The sequence below is a fragment of the Anas platyrhynchos genome, chromosome 13 (assembly GCF_047663525.1).
Source record: "Anas platyrhynchos isolate ZD024472 breed Pekin duck chromosome 13, IASCAAS_PekinDuck_T2T, whole genome shotgun sequence".
NCBI classification, from domain to species: Eukaryota; Metazoa; Chordata; class Aves; order Anseriformes; family Anatidae; genus Anas; species Anas platyrhynchos.
The window spans coordinates 9,923,829-9,938,922 of NC_092599.1; the positions used below are offsets into that span (position 1 = coordinate 9,923,829).

General features: G+C 49.9%; 1 protein-coding gene and 1 long non-coding RNA gene across 6 annotated transcripts in view; one reads left to right on the top strand and one right to left on the bottom strand.

The window, feature by feature from the left end:
* GRIP2 (glutamate receptor interacting protein 2) overlaps positions 1 to 15,094 on the top strand; it is a 245,994-nt gene that overhangs the window by 5,578 nt on the left and 225,322 nt on the right. For 2 of the 5 annotated variants that reach the window (XM_038185846.2, XM_038185844.2), the window contains exon 1: positions 3,574 to 3,763. The exons of 2 other annotated variants lie outside the window; for them this stretch is intronic. In XM_038185846.2, coding sequence (XP_038041774.2) covers positions 3,709 to 3,763 — 55 coding nt within the window. In that variant the 5' untranslated portion in view covers positions 3,574 to 3,708. Of the gene's footprint in view, positions 1 to 3,573; positions 3,764 to 15,094 lie in introns of those variants that run through there. One more of the 5 variants, XM_072044108.1, reaches the window with a different exon arrangement.
* On the bottom strand, positions 1,187 to 3,605 carry LOC106019099 (uncharacterized). Its single transcript, XR_001193662.4, has 2 exons — positions 3,388 to 3,605; positions 1,187 to 3,096 (listed from the first exon to the last, which is right to left on the bottom strand). It is a non-coding gene; the product is annotated as an uncharacterized lncRNA (long non-coding RNA).

Genomic DNA, 15,094 nt, shown 5'->3' on the forward strand with positions numbered 1-15,094 from the left:
GTCATCAGGGAAATGAACTCCTCCCAGCGCTGTGTTGTGACAGACATTTATGCCTTGTATCCCCCGTCCCATTCCATGTTCTTGGGAGGTGGAAATAGAGACTGGCTCTTAGTTAGAGTAGCTGTGCTGCTTACCTGTCACAGTGGGATGGAAATAGGCTGTCCACGGTCCCCTGCCTGTCCCACCCCCAGCTGCAAGGATACAGGGTGCACTGCATCGGCATTCGAAGCCTGACCTTGGTAGAGAAAGAAAATGTATCTTAATAAATTAAGTGCAGAAGAGGTGGAGAAAGAAAGGAGAAGATTAGTTTAGATATCTAAATAGATTTCCTCTGTGCCGGATTACAGAGGTCAAAGTAATTTCTAGCTTGATCTTAATATTGAATGCTGCCAGGCAATAGCATTAAGTCAGTACAGGAGGCAGAGCCACCAGCTTGCGCAGGTGGGCTTGCAACAGCTGATCCCAGAGATGCTTCAAGTGTCCTTTCTGTTCCCCCAGGGGGCTTTGTGATGCCTCTGGGTCAGTGGTGAAACAGGGTGGCCTTGGGGGAAGCCCCTCACTAGTGGCACTTCTGGAAATGATGGAAGGACAGCAGCACCACTTCTAGGGGCCTCCCAAGTGGCAGCTCCTCCTTAACTTGGAAATGGTAAAAGGGGACACTGTAAATCACTTGTTGTGGGTTTTGTAGTGAAAGCTGTCTTATTTTACTCATTTTCCTGGTTGCATGCAGTCAGCTTATTCTCCTTGTGGGGTAATGAAGTGAGTGGCCTCCAACATGAGGGACCACGTGATGGGAGAATTTGCTGGAGAAATCTGAAGAAGTACAGATTAAGGACAAGATGGATGCAAAAAAAACTTGGAGGAAAACAGGATTTATCTCATGCTTGGGAGCCTCCTTTCACCCAATGTGTGGTACTGCTGCCTGCTCAGCACCCTGTGCATACAGTGTGTGACACAGTGGTGGCAGATCCAGCTGCTTTGAAAAGCCTGGTTTGTGTGTTTGGTGACAGACCTGAGCCTTTGCTCAGGCACTTCTGAGGTTTCCTACAGATTTTCTGCAGCTCAAAATACCCCTGCATGACACCCTTCCGAAGGACCTCCCCTCCAAATAGCATATTTGATATTGGCTGTGCTTATGAACGCATCACCAATATTTTTAGCTTTGTTTTTGTTTCTCCAGCACAATTTCCCATTTGGGTACTGAAGTTAGGCTAATGTTGAGTGCTTTAGAGAATCTCACCATACCAACTCGGGGTCTTTCTACAAAAACGTATGTGACAAATTCAATTGTTAAAAGCCCTGGGCTATATTTTCAGCTAGCACTGTGCTTGCTGTTTTTAGGTTTAATTATTTCTGTGGCACTAAAATATTCTCTAAAAGTAGTACCGTTGTACCATGATGGTCTAAAGAGATTAAGGGAGGGAGTTTTTTATGAGACCAACCAGTGTAAATGGTAAAAACAGATGAGTTTTTAGGCACAAAAAGTATCAATTTGACCTTACATTTAAAAGCCCCTTCACATACCATGTTTTCCTCAGACTCTCATTACTTTTACTGAGAGCAATGTTAGATCAATAACGTTCACTTTTCCGGGAATGCTTTTCTAACACACAGAATCTGAATATCATCAAGCAATTACAACTTACAGCTGAGGAAACTCAGGCCCAGAAGGGGCAGGTGGTGGGCCTGTGGGGGCTGAGTCAGGCAGACGTCTCAGCAGCACTTGTGCTGGGTTTTAGCTGTGAACAACTGCTGTCTCCTCCCTCTTCTCTAACAGTCTTCTGACTTTTGGTGTCAGCTGGAATATTTTGAAAAAGTGTCACAGACTTTCTGTTAGTTCGTGTGATGTGCCCTGCTTGGATCCAGCCATAGAGCTGTGAGCTGTTGCTTGTCCCAAAGGTACCCCAGGTACGTTTGCAATCCACTTGCAGGGGGCTGTGTTCTCCCCCGAGGAGCAAGGTGCAGGGAAGTGTCATATTTAATCTAACAAAAGGAGCTTTTTAAGAAGTTCCAGCTGAATGGGAAGCCAATCCCTACTTAGTTTTCTACTCTAATGGCAACTGTGGGCGAAGATGCTTTTGTTTCTGTAAATTTTCATGTGATTTCTTGTTTCTGTGCTGCTGGTAGGAGACAGGCAGAGTCTGAGCTATCTGCTCCTGCTGCTGATGCTCCTCAGGAAATCTCTCAGAAGTGATTGCGCCAGCTGGCAGGAATAAGCCTTCAGGTGCCATCACTCCAATTGCTGTCCTTTAAACTGATGGGTAATGCCCTGGTAAGAAATATGGAATGCAGGAGCTTGTATGGTTTTGCTCTGCTGTGATGGGAACCTCTCGAGCAGCACTCAGCCATTGCGCACTGCTGTCTGCAGCACTGGGAACTCTTATGCTTAAGGAAGAGGGCTGTCCTCATGGGGTTATGGTTATCTGAGCCTGACCCCGCAGGGAGAACAGTACTGACAGTAACTTCAAAACAGATCCTCTCCAGTCCAGCTCTTATATTGCTTCTCAAGCACCTGGGAGGGGAGGAATAGAAAATGCTCAGCTGGTCTAACTATAGGTATTTAACTCAAATACCTCAGTTAGGATCCTCATCTCCTCAGAGCCCCCTGAAGTCAGTGACTTTGGTAGGTGCCTGTTTCCAGCTCCTTTCTGTTGAAGCTGGTTTGCTTGTAGGACAAACAGAGCTGCAGGATGGAGGTCGTTTCAAGCAGGCTCTCCCCGTAGCACCTTTGGGGTGAAGCACTGGGGCTTTCTGCAGGCACTGTAGGGGTCTCCAGCCTCGTGCCACTCAGCTTGGCATGTGCCCCATCCCTGGGTTAGCCTGTGACAACAGCTTTTCCTTCAGGTATGGATAGAAATGCTGCTCTGAAATGAAGCTGAAGTCTATACGGATGCGTCTGGATGGACGTATTTCTTTGGTGTTGCAGTGGCTGCGTCTGGTCCACGTCGGCAGCCTTCTGACACGGGCATTAGCTCATGCTGTCCCAGGGAGAACTTGGTCCCGAATGTTTCGGGTTAGAGCAGACGCTGCACATAATGTTATCACAAAGGGAGGCAGAGATGCGGAGTGAGACCTACCAGCCAGATAACAAAAGGCCTGATGAAGAACAAAAAAAAAAAGCTGCTAGTCATCGCAGAGATATGTTGCCCCCAGGAAATTAAAGCCCCGGCTCCCCTGGCACATGCAATAAACATCTCCTTTGTGCTCGCCTACCGGCACCGAAACCTCTGGAATATTACGAAATGCCAGAGATGCTTCTCAGTGCCCCCCCCTCGGACTTGTAAGCAGCCATGACGAAGCCGTAGGGCGGCAGCCCGGCCTCTGGGCAACTTCGCTTGCGGGAGCCCCAAGTTCGGCACAAACCGGGGGGACCCCCCCCGGGCGCACCTGTACCGGGGCAGCTGCAGGAGGTGGAGACGCCTCCCCCGGGCATCCCCCTCAGGACCCGTTACCAATCCTTGGGGGGGATGTAAAGGGGATAAGAAAGGGGTGGGGGGGCTAAAGGGGGGGTCACCTCCCCGCCCCCAGCCTTGGGGCGGGCACAGGGGAGGCGGACCCGAGCCCCGCCGCACGCCCCGCCCGGCCATAAAGCGCCGGGACCCGGCGGCGCTCGGCAGCGCCGCTCCCGCTGCCCCCCCCCCCGGGTTTATCAGCCCCCCCCCAAGCCGTGCCCGGTGCCCCGGGGGGCGGCAGCGCTGCCCCAGCGCCATGCCGGGCTGGAGGAAGAGCCTCGCCCTGTGCCTGCAGCGGATGCAAGAGGACGGTGAGAGCGGCCGGGGGGAGGAGGATGGATGGGGATGCTCTCGTCTGCGCTTCTCCCCGTTATCCTTTTTTTTTAATTATTATTTCGGAGGGGGTGTTTTTATCGCCGTTAAACTTCGCCGCACCAAGGTGTCCTTCCATCCCGGAGATTGGGGGGGGGGGTTGAGACCTTGGGCTTGCTCCCACCACCTGCAGGATGGGGACCCGGCTGCCCCGTCCCCGGTGGGTGCTCGGAGGGCTGGGAGCTCCAACTTCCTAAAGCTGCTGCTGCTCCTGCCTGCAGCCGGCACCTCTCCCCAGCCCCCGGCTCCAAAATGGGGCTGGAAGGGCTCGCCAGCCGCGCCGAGGATGCGATGCGGGAGCAGCTCCTATTGTGCTGCTTGCTGTCGCTCGCAGGGAGCGGGGATGATTTTGTTTACGTGCTCAGGAGCGTGATGTTAAATTAACGCTGGACCCGAGCTCCTGGAAGTCGGGAGAAGGCATCCACGAGGTGGCACAGCGTCAGGGAGCCTGGCGCACCGGCTCCGGGCTTTGGAGGTGGGCAGGGTGGGAGCGGTGGGGAAAGTTTATCCTGGGGAATGAAGTGCCCCGATGTTGTGCGCTCATAAGGCTCAGGTGCAGGAGCTGAGCTGCTGTGGGCAGAAGCAAGGGGGGATTTATTAACCTCGGGTTTTTTGACCTCAGCTGCTTTTCTGCAAGTGGTTAACAGCGAGTTGAGTTTTTTCCTTCGCATCCTTTCCCTGGCTGCCTGCTGTGGCAAGCAGGCTTACCAAATATCAGAAGCAGCAGCCCGTTGCACCATTTGGTGTGAGTAATGCACAAATCAGGGAATTCTCTGGTCCTGTTGGTTAGTAAGTGAGGAGAGAAATCATGCTGCTAGGTGCCTTGCGAGGCGCCAGGACTCAGTCCTTCAGCTGCTCCGTGTTTCTGATGCCGCTGCTTGGGAGAGCACCATTTATTTCTGATGTTTGGCCCCTCTGGGACCACGGCTTCCACCCACCAAGAGGCAGCGCTGCCAGAAATCGGAGGTGTTGTCTTGTGTAAGGGAAAATCAATCCTGTTCCCCACGCCGAGACCTGCCTGTGTGAGTGCTGCCCTGGCGTGGTGCAGTGCTTTGTAACGCTGCCCTGCTGCAGCTGAGGGGGATGCTCCTGCACTGCTGGACCACGGATGGCTTTGGGGGCCCTAAAGAACACTTAGGGCAGAGAGCCCTGGCTGCCCATCCGAGTGGGGTTCACCGTGTTACTTTCCGTGGGACTCCATGTGTATGTGCTGGGTCTACGTAAAGTATTTCCTCCTCATCCTCCCTCACTCTGACCTCATCCCAGCACTGCAGCAAGTCTGTGCCTGGTGTACTGGTCTCCACCTCGCATCCCTTCAGGGGATTATTGGGCGCTTTTCCCGGTGGCATTGCATTTATTTCTCTGGGTGGTTCAAGCAGTTTGTCTTGCACGTTCCTGCTTAGTTAAGCACGTTTTTTTTCTGGAGGAGTAAATCTTGTGTAGGGGAGGAGGTGTGTGTCTGCTAAAGGATGTGCCGAGTTTGCAGGGAACTTCTTTCCTCTCTCCCCAAGGCAACCAGTCCCGTGCTCGTATTGCAGAACGCAGCTCAGCTGGGGTAACAGAGAAGTTACTCAGTAATGCTCTTGTAGCACCGTGTTAGCAGGCACAGGATGGGCTTTAACTGGGCTCTCGAGACAGTTTTTCATTGTGTTGTATTTAACAGCACCAGGACATCTCTGCAGGGTTCCATCTGGGCTTAGATTTCCCAAACCAACATCCAAACAGTCTACGACAAACTGGAAGTCAGAATTTCTCCTTCTCCAAAGCAATTTACATCTGCCTTATTGGCATCTCGGTGCCTATGCAGCCGTGGTTAATTTTGTTTCCAGCATTTAAGCTGGGAGCTTGCTTCTCCCCACGCGTGTTCTCTGTCCTATTGATGTGTCCGTTTTCTCTGAGGGCTGCAGCACGTAAACTCCCAGAGCAAACGTCCTGGTGTTCAGTGGGAGCACATCTGTGATGAGGAGAGTGGTACGTTTTGGGTACTGAATGTTAATGCGCTGAGCATCTCTTGCAATTTGCAGCCATTCAGTGCTGGGTTGGAAGCTTCATTAATCACAGTTGGTATCCAAAAGGTCAGCCATGGTAAGTCACATAGGAAAATGCGAGATGTACGTGAGCTGTGCTGGAGGATGATTGCCATTTAAAAACACCACCCACGGTGATTTTCTTATGCGTGTTTTGCCTTAAAACTTCCTTTCCATGGGGAAAAAGGGTGACTCCTGAGCAGGGTACAGAAATGCTGTGCTCTTTAACACATCTGTGTTCCTCATCAGATGAGGGGTGTGCATGGGATGTGCTACTCTTCTGATTAATGTTGGGGAAGAAAAAAGAAATCAATGTTAATGGCTTGGAAATTCTTGATGGAAAATGTGTTCTCTCCAGCCTGTCTCGGTCACAGCCCTGTTACTCGCAGCTCAGGGGGCTGATTCTGTTGGGCTCTGTAACCATGGGGTTGTTGTTGGGTATGGGAGCAGAGGTCAGAGCACACAGCCAGGCAGCTCTGCCTTCACAGAGCCCTGCAGCTGGATCTGGTGCTGGTTTTTGCTCCTTGACAGCTGTCTTTTCTTCTTGAGGTGACTTGCTGGCTGTGCCAGGGCCCTCCCCATCCTGGCTTTTCCCCTTCTGCTGCTCTCCTCTTTGTGAGGACCGCGAGATGTGAACCGTATCCTTGCTGCTCCCAGGCTTTCGCTAGCAAAGGCTAACTTCTGCTGTGGGAGAGCGCACGAATGTGGGCAGGTGGGAAAATCTGTGGGGATTTTGGCATATCTGAGTGGGCGAGGAAGCTGCAGAGAGATGGCCCTCCTAGCTGAGGGATGTGGGCGCTACCTAGGTGCATAGCCTCCTGTAACACAGGGCTTGGAGGTGGGCAGGCACCCTCTGCTAAACCTGAGGCACTTTTCTACTTTGACCAGGGGGGTAAACGGGATTTGGGTGTAAATTTAGGTTGTTGATATAATTTTCTGGCCTCCCCCAGATGGCTTTCTGCAGTAGAACCGGAAAATTTGACTTGCACCTTAAAAACCCCAATATGATGCCTTACCCTGTAAAAATATATATATATTTCCTGAAGAAAGACTGATGTACTGGGATTACAAAACCTGAAGTGAGTTACCCACCCCCTGCATGAATCATATAGGGCAGCTGGGAGGGAGGCAGGCAAAGCGGCAACTCCGACCTGCTCCGAAAAGTGGGAATATTGCAGGGCTGCATGGCTGCTGTTTTCTCCTTTCCCTTGTATATGGCTCTGTGCTGGTTACCTTGGAAACAGCTGTAGGAGCATATAGGGGCACCGTGCTGCTGTGCAGCCGTGGCACCACGGGCAGAGGTGTCCCGTGGTGCGTGGGGAAGGGGAGATCCTGGGCGGCGCGGGCTGATTTGTGGGGTGAAGGCGGCGGAGTGAAAAGGGCCGAGAGATTTCTCTCTTTCACCTGCCTCATCTCGCTGCGGGTGCAGTTTGGCAGGAGGGGGCCCCCGGGGAAAATTTAGGAGGGGGGTGATATTTCATGGTTTTGGCAGAGCTGTTTAATTTTTTATAACGGGAAGGTAAAAATATCACAGCGATCTGTCTCCGGGAGGTTTATAACAGCTGGGCTCTAAACATCAGATTTGTGCTCTGTCCTCGGAGCAGTGTACCGGGATGTTTAGCTCCATGGCTGTGAAACTGATTATCACTGGAGAGGGGTTTATTTTTTTAGATTTTTATTTAATCACAGGCATAAGGAGAAACGTCCCAAAAAGATGAAGATAGAAATTGTGCATTTCTGCACGATTAGCAGAAAATGAGGTGATCTTTCACACGGCTCCGTGGTGCTCGAGATGCACATGTAATGTGTAGAATAACTAAAGCAGACTATCAGTAAAAATCATGTGAATCGTCTTTTGTTCACTTATCCATGAACGTTTTGATCTTGCAGACTGTGGTGTGTGTAATTTGAAATCAGTCGGAATGCTCCGCTGCTTAAAATGAGGTGTTTGCTCTTGTGCTTGCCACATCAGAAGTAACTCAGTCATTCAGAAAGGAGTTTCTGAATTTATCAAGTTGTCTTAGAACCATCTTTCAGTGCCAGGTGGAGTCTGTTCAGCTTTAATACCTAGCCCTGCGGAGTCCTTTTGTCCAAACCTACAATAACATGATCTATTGTGCAGGCACTTAATTTTCAGTGAAGAAATCCAGCTCCGTGGCTGTCACTTAGCGTGCAATTTGACTGTTGTGCAGCTGAAGGGCTGTTAGGTCTGTGCTGAATGCGATGTATGAACATGTTCCTGCCTGTGATGCTTTTACCGTGCATCCGAGCTCTGTCAGAAACGAGGACCTGCACACACGCTGCCAGGGAATTTATGGACTGCTGTTTTTTGGTAATACTAATTATCCAGGCCACTGCTTTTAAATAAAATGTAAGAAGAGAGGTTCTGACCCTCGAGTGAAGTATGGTGGGGAATTAGGATTGCTTGAAGGCTGCTGCGGTGGTAATGCTTAAGGGATAACGTTCATTCATCAAACTGATGGGACAGCCAGAGCAAATCCTGCTAGACTTTGATGGGGTCTTTTTCGTTCATTAATATGTTGATGTGGATTTGGTGCCCGTCAAGTGAGGGAGCAATGCACCCGAGCGCTGTGCTTGCCTGCTCCCTCCTCGCCGGCTGTCGCACCGTCGCGCTGTGCTGAATTCACGCTGCTGCTTTTGATCCTGCACTTCAGCAGTTGTAAAACCCAGCTCTGACTGAAAAGTCCTGCACAACTGAGTAGGGATGAAGCCGCTGGGGTTTTACAGAACGATTTCAAAGCCCCGTTGGAATTTGGTTAAAGACAGATTATTTTTTTTGTGTGCTTGTTTTATTTTTAAGTGGTCTGCTAGATCTTACAACTTGAATGCGAATCTGCTTGCAGAGTTCAGCTGTAGGGGCATCGTGCCTCCTGCTCAGTCCCTTAAGCCATTACGCTCCATCGGGCTCCTTGCAAAGGGGTCGCTTTATTAGCAGCGTTGAGTGGTGATGCTCAGTGCTGAGCAAGTGCATCAGCTGCAGAGGTTTGGCACCTTCTCCCTTTGGAAGGGGAGGTGTGGGGGAACCTTTCAGGAAACTGAAGCCCTTGATGGAAGCCGTGACTCGGGGGAGCCAGGAGCATCGCAGACTGAGAGGAGTTGCCAGGTCTGCCTGGACTCAGGCCATGCCTGTTGTTCTCCAGGCCTGTTGGTGTTGCTGTGGGCTCATGCCAAGCTTAGTGGAAAAGCACATGGGCCTTTCCCAGGAAGTGGCCCTGGTGTTTGAAACCGTTCCCAGCTTGAGCTGCTTGCAGCTGCTGGCCCAGAGGTTCCCCTGATGCTCTTGAGTCGTGCTGAGGTGAAGATTGCTCAAGTTAAAAGGAGCTGTATGGCACATCTAGGAGGCAGGTGATTTGCTTTGCTTTTTATCCTGTTTCCATTCAAGGGCATGAATTACCTTTCCTCTTTTCTCCCATATATTTATTTGCGTTTGGAAGATGCAGAAATTCAAATAAAATAACCCAAACAAATAAATTATAGAATTATGGTGATTTCCCTGCTACCAACATTCCCCCCTCATTAATGTTAGATGAACTTGGCACCTAGTAATTACTGGCTTCCACTTTTGAGGCGGAATTGTTTTTTTGGGCTCCAGCAAAATTTGCTGATTCCATTGAGTGCTGGCATTGCAGCCTTCCTCTGGGAAATTAACTCATTCAAACACGCTTTCCTCTGACAGCTTCAGGTATTTTGCCTGGAGACCACTCTGGATTTAAGGAGAAGGGGCTACCACTTGCTGTCTGAGATCAAGGAAACGCTGTGCATCAGGATGTGGTTAGGTCCATGTCTTATCTGTGTGTTTAAGGAGGGGTGTCAGTGACCCTGCCAGTTAAACTGTTCCCATCTGACATGCAGAAATCTCTTGCTGAAGCTGCAAAATAAATGCAGTTCTAAACTCTTCAGGTTGTTGAATGTTGGTCTGTGAAGTAATGCGTGTTTTATGTTTAACAACTTTATTTGCACTGCGAACAAGGCATCACAGAGCTTTCATTTTGGCAATTGTATTAACCTTGGCTGCTGCATTGTTGCCAGAGTTGGAGGCTATTGTGAATATTTATTTGGATTACAGGTGCAGGTGTGACGGTGCTAGTTATCTTGGTGACACTTCTCTTCATCTGTGCAGAGAAATAAAGCTCCTGGCTGCCACCTGAGTGTGGCTTCACGCAGCCCAGAAGGGGAGCTGCTATATGATGTGAGGATGGCGTCAAGCTTGGGACTGGGCCCTGTGGGATGAGGCTGACGTTGGCCTTGGAATTTTTTATGACTCCTGTCTTCCATTTAAAAAATAAAAATAATCTGTTGGTAGAGCAAATTTTAGGGGATCATACAGAGTGCAGCACAGGGTGCCTGTGTCTTGCATGTGGTCCCACTTTGGTGATGGGAGCAGTCACCCCAGGATCAGTGCTTAGACTTGGGGAGTGCTCATCACTTCCACCCCCTTGTAGCAGAGGTCTTGAAGCTTTAGCAACAGACAAAATGGGAAGAAATAAACAGAAAAATAAGGTAATGCAAACATCAGGCAGTGAGACAGTTTCACAGAAATCAGTGATGCTGAGTTGCTCTCTTCTCTCTTGGTACCAATGTGCTTTAATGCTGTGGATTCAGACCCTTCTGTGCCTTTTCCAGGTGTGGGGCTGACTTATGAAAACAGCTTGCCCAGATCAACTGCTTTTGGCTACTAGGGATTCAAAGAAATTTGGGGCTGTCAGAGTGGGGCAAACTTAGCTAAATATTTGTAGCAGCTTGCCTTGGTGCTGTGTGCTAATCCTGAACAGTATCTTTTTCATATCTAGATTAAATGTTCTTCTGCTTATTTTCACCTGAGGTCATGAGGCATGGTCATCTCCCAAGAAAAGAAAATACTAAAACTTGTGAACCTCCCTTCCTCGTGATGAGCGGGCAGGTAGATCTGTGTGAAGCTGGGAGCAGCACTGCAGTGCTCTCAGTCCTCTTCTCCCTTGGGAAGTGCATGAGTTTTTTTCCTTTTAAAAAAAAAAAAGAAAATGAAGGAAGTTTTCCTCATTTGATTAGAGGGAATGGGGAGTGGAGAGCAACAAATCTTAATGCTCAGTTCCAGGAAAAATGAGCAGAAGACCAGTGGCAGAGCTGTTTAGCAGCAAGTCAGGAGCAGCTTTAACTCTGCAATGCAGAGATCAGTACCAGTTGCTGAACAGTGAATGAGAAGAACAGGCTAGAACACCAAGTTATTTATTTATTTAACACTTCCAGACAGCTTTTGGCTAATGAGAAGGCTAAAACTCTTCATTCACGCAGAAGCCAGAGGTTCTGGAGACTTCTTTTTGGTGGGTTGGGAGGCGTCAGAAAATAACCTCTTTGCTCTGCGTCCCCCCGTGGGGTTGGAGGCTGGTGTGCTGCATCCTGGTGCCTTGGAAAGCCAAGTCCAGCCAGGCTGCCAGTCTCATGGTATGAGGTGTCGATGCTGTGGCCATGCTCCTACTTACCGTGTCCTTTACATCCCATCCGGACTTGTCGTTGCATTAAATAGCTGCTGTGGTCCTCAACAGATTTGGCTGGGGACTGGGCTGCAGGGCTCTGGTCCCAAGGTTGGCTTTGCTCTCTGCAGAGCACGTGGCCTGGAACAGAGTTACTGCTTGATTTCTCAGGTAGGAGGGAATTTTTGTTTCTCTGCTTAGTATCTTTATGCTTGGAGTTACGGAAGCTGTGCAAATACTTGGAAAAATGTCCAAAATGATGTAGAAAACATCAATTTTGGCACAGTATTACAAATCTGTTGCAGAGCATAGCTGCAGTACTCAAACTCTGTTTGAGTGGGTGCAAAGTTTCCTGCACAGTAGTGGTTTTGCTGCAAACATCCCAGGTATCTTATCTCCATCTGATGCAGGAGAGATGCTGCTTGGGCCATATGAGTCTCGCTGCACTGTCAGGCCAGTGCCTCTGAGGAGCCTCAGGACTCATCCTGCCACTCATGCTGCTTGCCCAGCCACTGGAGACTGTGCTTCAAACCTAGTGCAAAGCCGATCAGTCTTTCTTGCAGTATAAATTGTATTTATCTTGCTTCCCTCTTGCTGCTGGCTGCCTAGGGTGTTTGGTTGTGCATGGAGATGGTTTCTGGGTTGATCTATTTGGGATAGCCACTGTAATTGGCTTTTTTTTTTAGCACATTCTTTGTGTTCTTGTAGTCCTTTACTGTCACTGTGCTCACGGGGGGGCTTCTTAATGAGTGGGCTAGGGGCTGGGAAGCAAAACTCATCAAACCAGGCTGTGACCGCTGGTCTCCAGGGCCTGGGGCCAGGTAAGGCTTGCTGGCTGTGATGTCCCCTTGCCTGGGCGCAGGCAGCACAGTGCCCTTGTGCCTCCAACTCTGTGAACCCTGTGCTGCTCCAACTGCCCTGTCCCTGTCAGCCCCTGTGCTTTAGGGCTGCCCAGGAGTAATTTGGTGACAGGCAATGCTGTGATGAATGTGATCCAGTTTCTGCAGCTAAATAATTAAGAGAAAAGGTGGCTCTGGGCCAGGGAGCGCCGTCCTCTGCTGCCTGTCTGCTTCCCTGACTGCTGCCAGGGGCTTCCCAGCAGGGTGCAGATTCCTGACCACACTTCCTTGCCTTGCTGCTGGCCACCCTAGTGAGCATTTGGTCCTCCAGGTGCTGTTTTTTCTGTGCCTCTCTTCCCTTCTGCGAAATCCCACCGTGATGTTTAACTGTGGGCTGTGGCGCTGGTGCTGGGCCTCTGTGGGGTGCAGAGGGGCAGCAGAGGGGTGGTTTTGTCTCTTGTCGCCCTGTGCTGTGAGCTCCCTGCAGGAATCCAGCCTTCAGCTCAAAGAGAGAAACATGGAATTGTCCTGTGGGGACACCCCTTGGGCTCAGGTGTCCCCTTGACAGGCCTGCCTTGATCCTACCCCGTGTGGAAGGGAGGATGTTTTCAGCAGGGTGTGAGGGAGAGCTGCTGACAAAGCAACGCTGTGGTGGCCTCGGCCGTATTTTAAAACAGCAGAGGAACTTTCTGTGCATACAGATGTGTGCAGGAGTGTTGGTGTGGACCTGGATCTGTGGTGAGGTGGCTGCAGGGCAGCGTTGCTTCCCACAGGCCCGAAGTAGGCCCGAAGTCACCATTAGCTGTGCGTGAGGCAACGTGTACAGAGGGGTGGCCCGGCCTTGGACTCATCAAACCTCAGGCAAATTAAATCAACAGAAGAACAACTTGGGAAGGAGCAGGAGAACCCATTTATGCAGGTAAGTAAGAGAACGGAGGTGATTTGTTGGATTGTATTATGGCCGGGCACATGTACTGGGCTGTGCAGCTCTGCTGTGCCCATTTCTCTGCAGACAGAGACGGACATAAAGATTTGCTCAATGTCACAAGCTCCTATGTGGAAAGATGTCCTCTTCCCAGGAGGTGGCTGCTTCCCACTAAGAGCACGTCTGTCCTCCAGGCCCGAGGTGGTGACCCAGCACTGGCAGGGACCCCTGGGGGCTGCTTTCCCTGCAAGAGAGATGTTAAAACCCCAATCACCCAGAATAATCCAATTTCAGGAGCTGATTGATTTGTAGTGGAGGGAAGTGAGTTAACATGATGAGTCACTGACCTATTGGAAAAGGAACAGCCTCCTCTCAGCATCATGAGGAGCTGGTGGTGGATCATCTTGGGGGAGAGCTGGGGAAAGGGCATGAAGGGGCTCCTCACGCCTGCCATTGCTCTGCCCCCTATGTGATCGCTGTTTTGCGCAGGATCATCTTTATGGGTGAAGGGGAAGTACGTTTTGTTAAAACATTTTGGCTTTTATATGTGGTGTAATTTAGATTGTGTCTGATCATTATTAGTCCCAATATCCTTGTTACAAAAAAAAAGGAATAATAATGCAGCTGAAATTGTTGTACGTGTGTGTTATCTGCTGGGAGGGATGTGATGTTCATACTGATTTTTTCCTCACGTCAGGATGCACTTGGGGTTGTTTCTGTTTGCTAACACACTTTTGCACCTTTGCTCTTTCCCTGTGGGCCCACAGCTCCAGGTTACATTGCAGTTTATATACATTTGATGTGATTTATTCTCTCCATTATCCCTACAAGCAGTTCTGCCCAGTTCTGGGCTCTCGAACTGGCCATGGGTGAGTTGTCCATGGCTGTGCCAAACCTGTGCCTCCCTGCTTGCTGTCCTTTGCATGTTGTCCTCTGTCACGCCCTGTACCTGCTTCTCAGGTGGATTTCTCTGCTTCATGTCACTGGCCTGCTGGTCTCAGATGCTGTGCTCTTGCTGAGGAGACGTGGCAGTGATGGATGGGGTGGATGGTGCTGAGCAGTGGGGCTGCCATTAGGGAGCTGTAGTTGTAGTGAAGTCTGAATTATCCTGTAGGTGAATTCCCTGCAGCTTTTCTTCTCTGCAGACTGGTGCCTGGCCTCTGCTCCTCCCTGCCCGGCTGAGGAGCTGCTTGCAGGTGCCAGGCTTCAGGTGTCTGTGGGAGGTGTGGGAGGAACAGGCAACGGTGGGTCCTTATTAATGCACGGAATGCTCCAGGACCCCTCTTAATGAGAGGTGATGAACAAAGCAAAACTTGGATTTTAAAATGAAGAATAATGTAATGATTATTTTGCTGCTTGCAGTGTAGATTAACACCAGGCTCATGCTTATTTACTCTCCTGCTATTAAAATTTCAGTCCTCACATCCTGATCGCTTTCCTGTCTTCGGGAAAATCAAGTGATGGTCTGCTACCAAAGCATCTTGTATAGGTTTTATGCCAAGCCATGACTTTGGGAGTCTGCTTGGTGTTGTGTGCAGATATGATCAATAAAGCTCCTAGTTACGTACTTCACCATTAAGTCTTAGTTCATTGATTTAAGGAGTTACCAGGAACTAGGGAAATAACATGGTTAATTAAGTTAATTGGATTGTAAGGTCTACAGGGATTGTGCCTTTCTGTCTGCTCTCTGAAGCACCTCAGACACCTCTGATCACTGTGAAATAATGACTTTTTCTTTCTACTCACTGGCAGGTTGAACTATTCCTCTGCTTTAAGACTGTTTGTGTTTCAAGACAGCTAACTTCTGCGTGAGCTAAGGAGTGATGGCTTTGGAGCCCTTGGTTTTAGAGGTCCAGGTAGAGATGAGATGGGGATTCCTAATGGGGTTCAACAGAATGAGGCCGAGGAACATGGATCGTTGTATTTGTTGCCAGGAGCTGTTGTGAAGTGGCTGTCCCTGCTCTTGGCAAAATGCCTGTGGTGCAGCTTCCAGTGCATTGGTACGTTG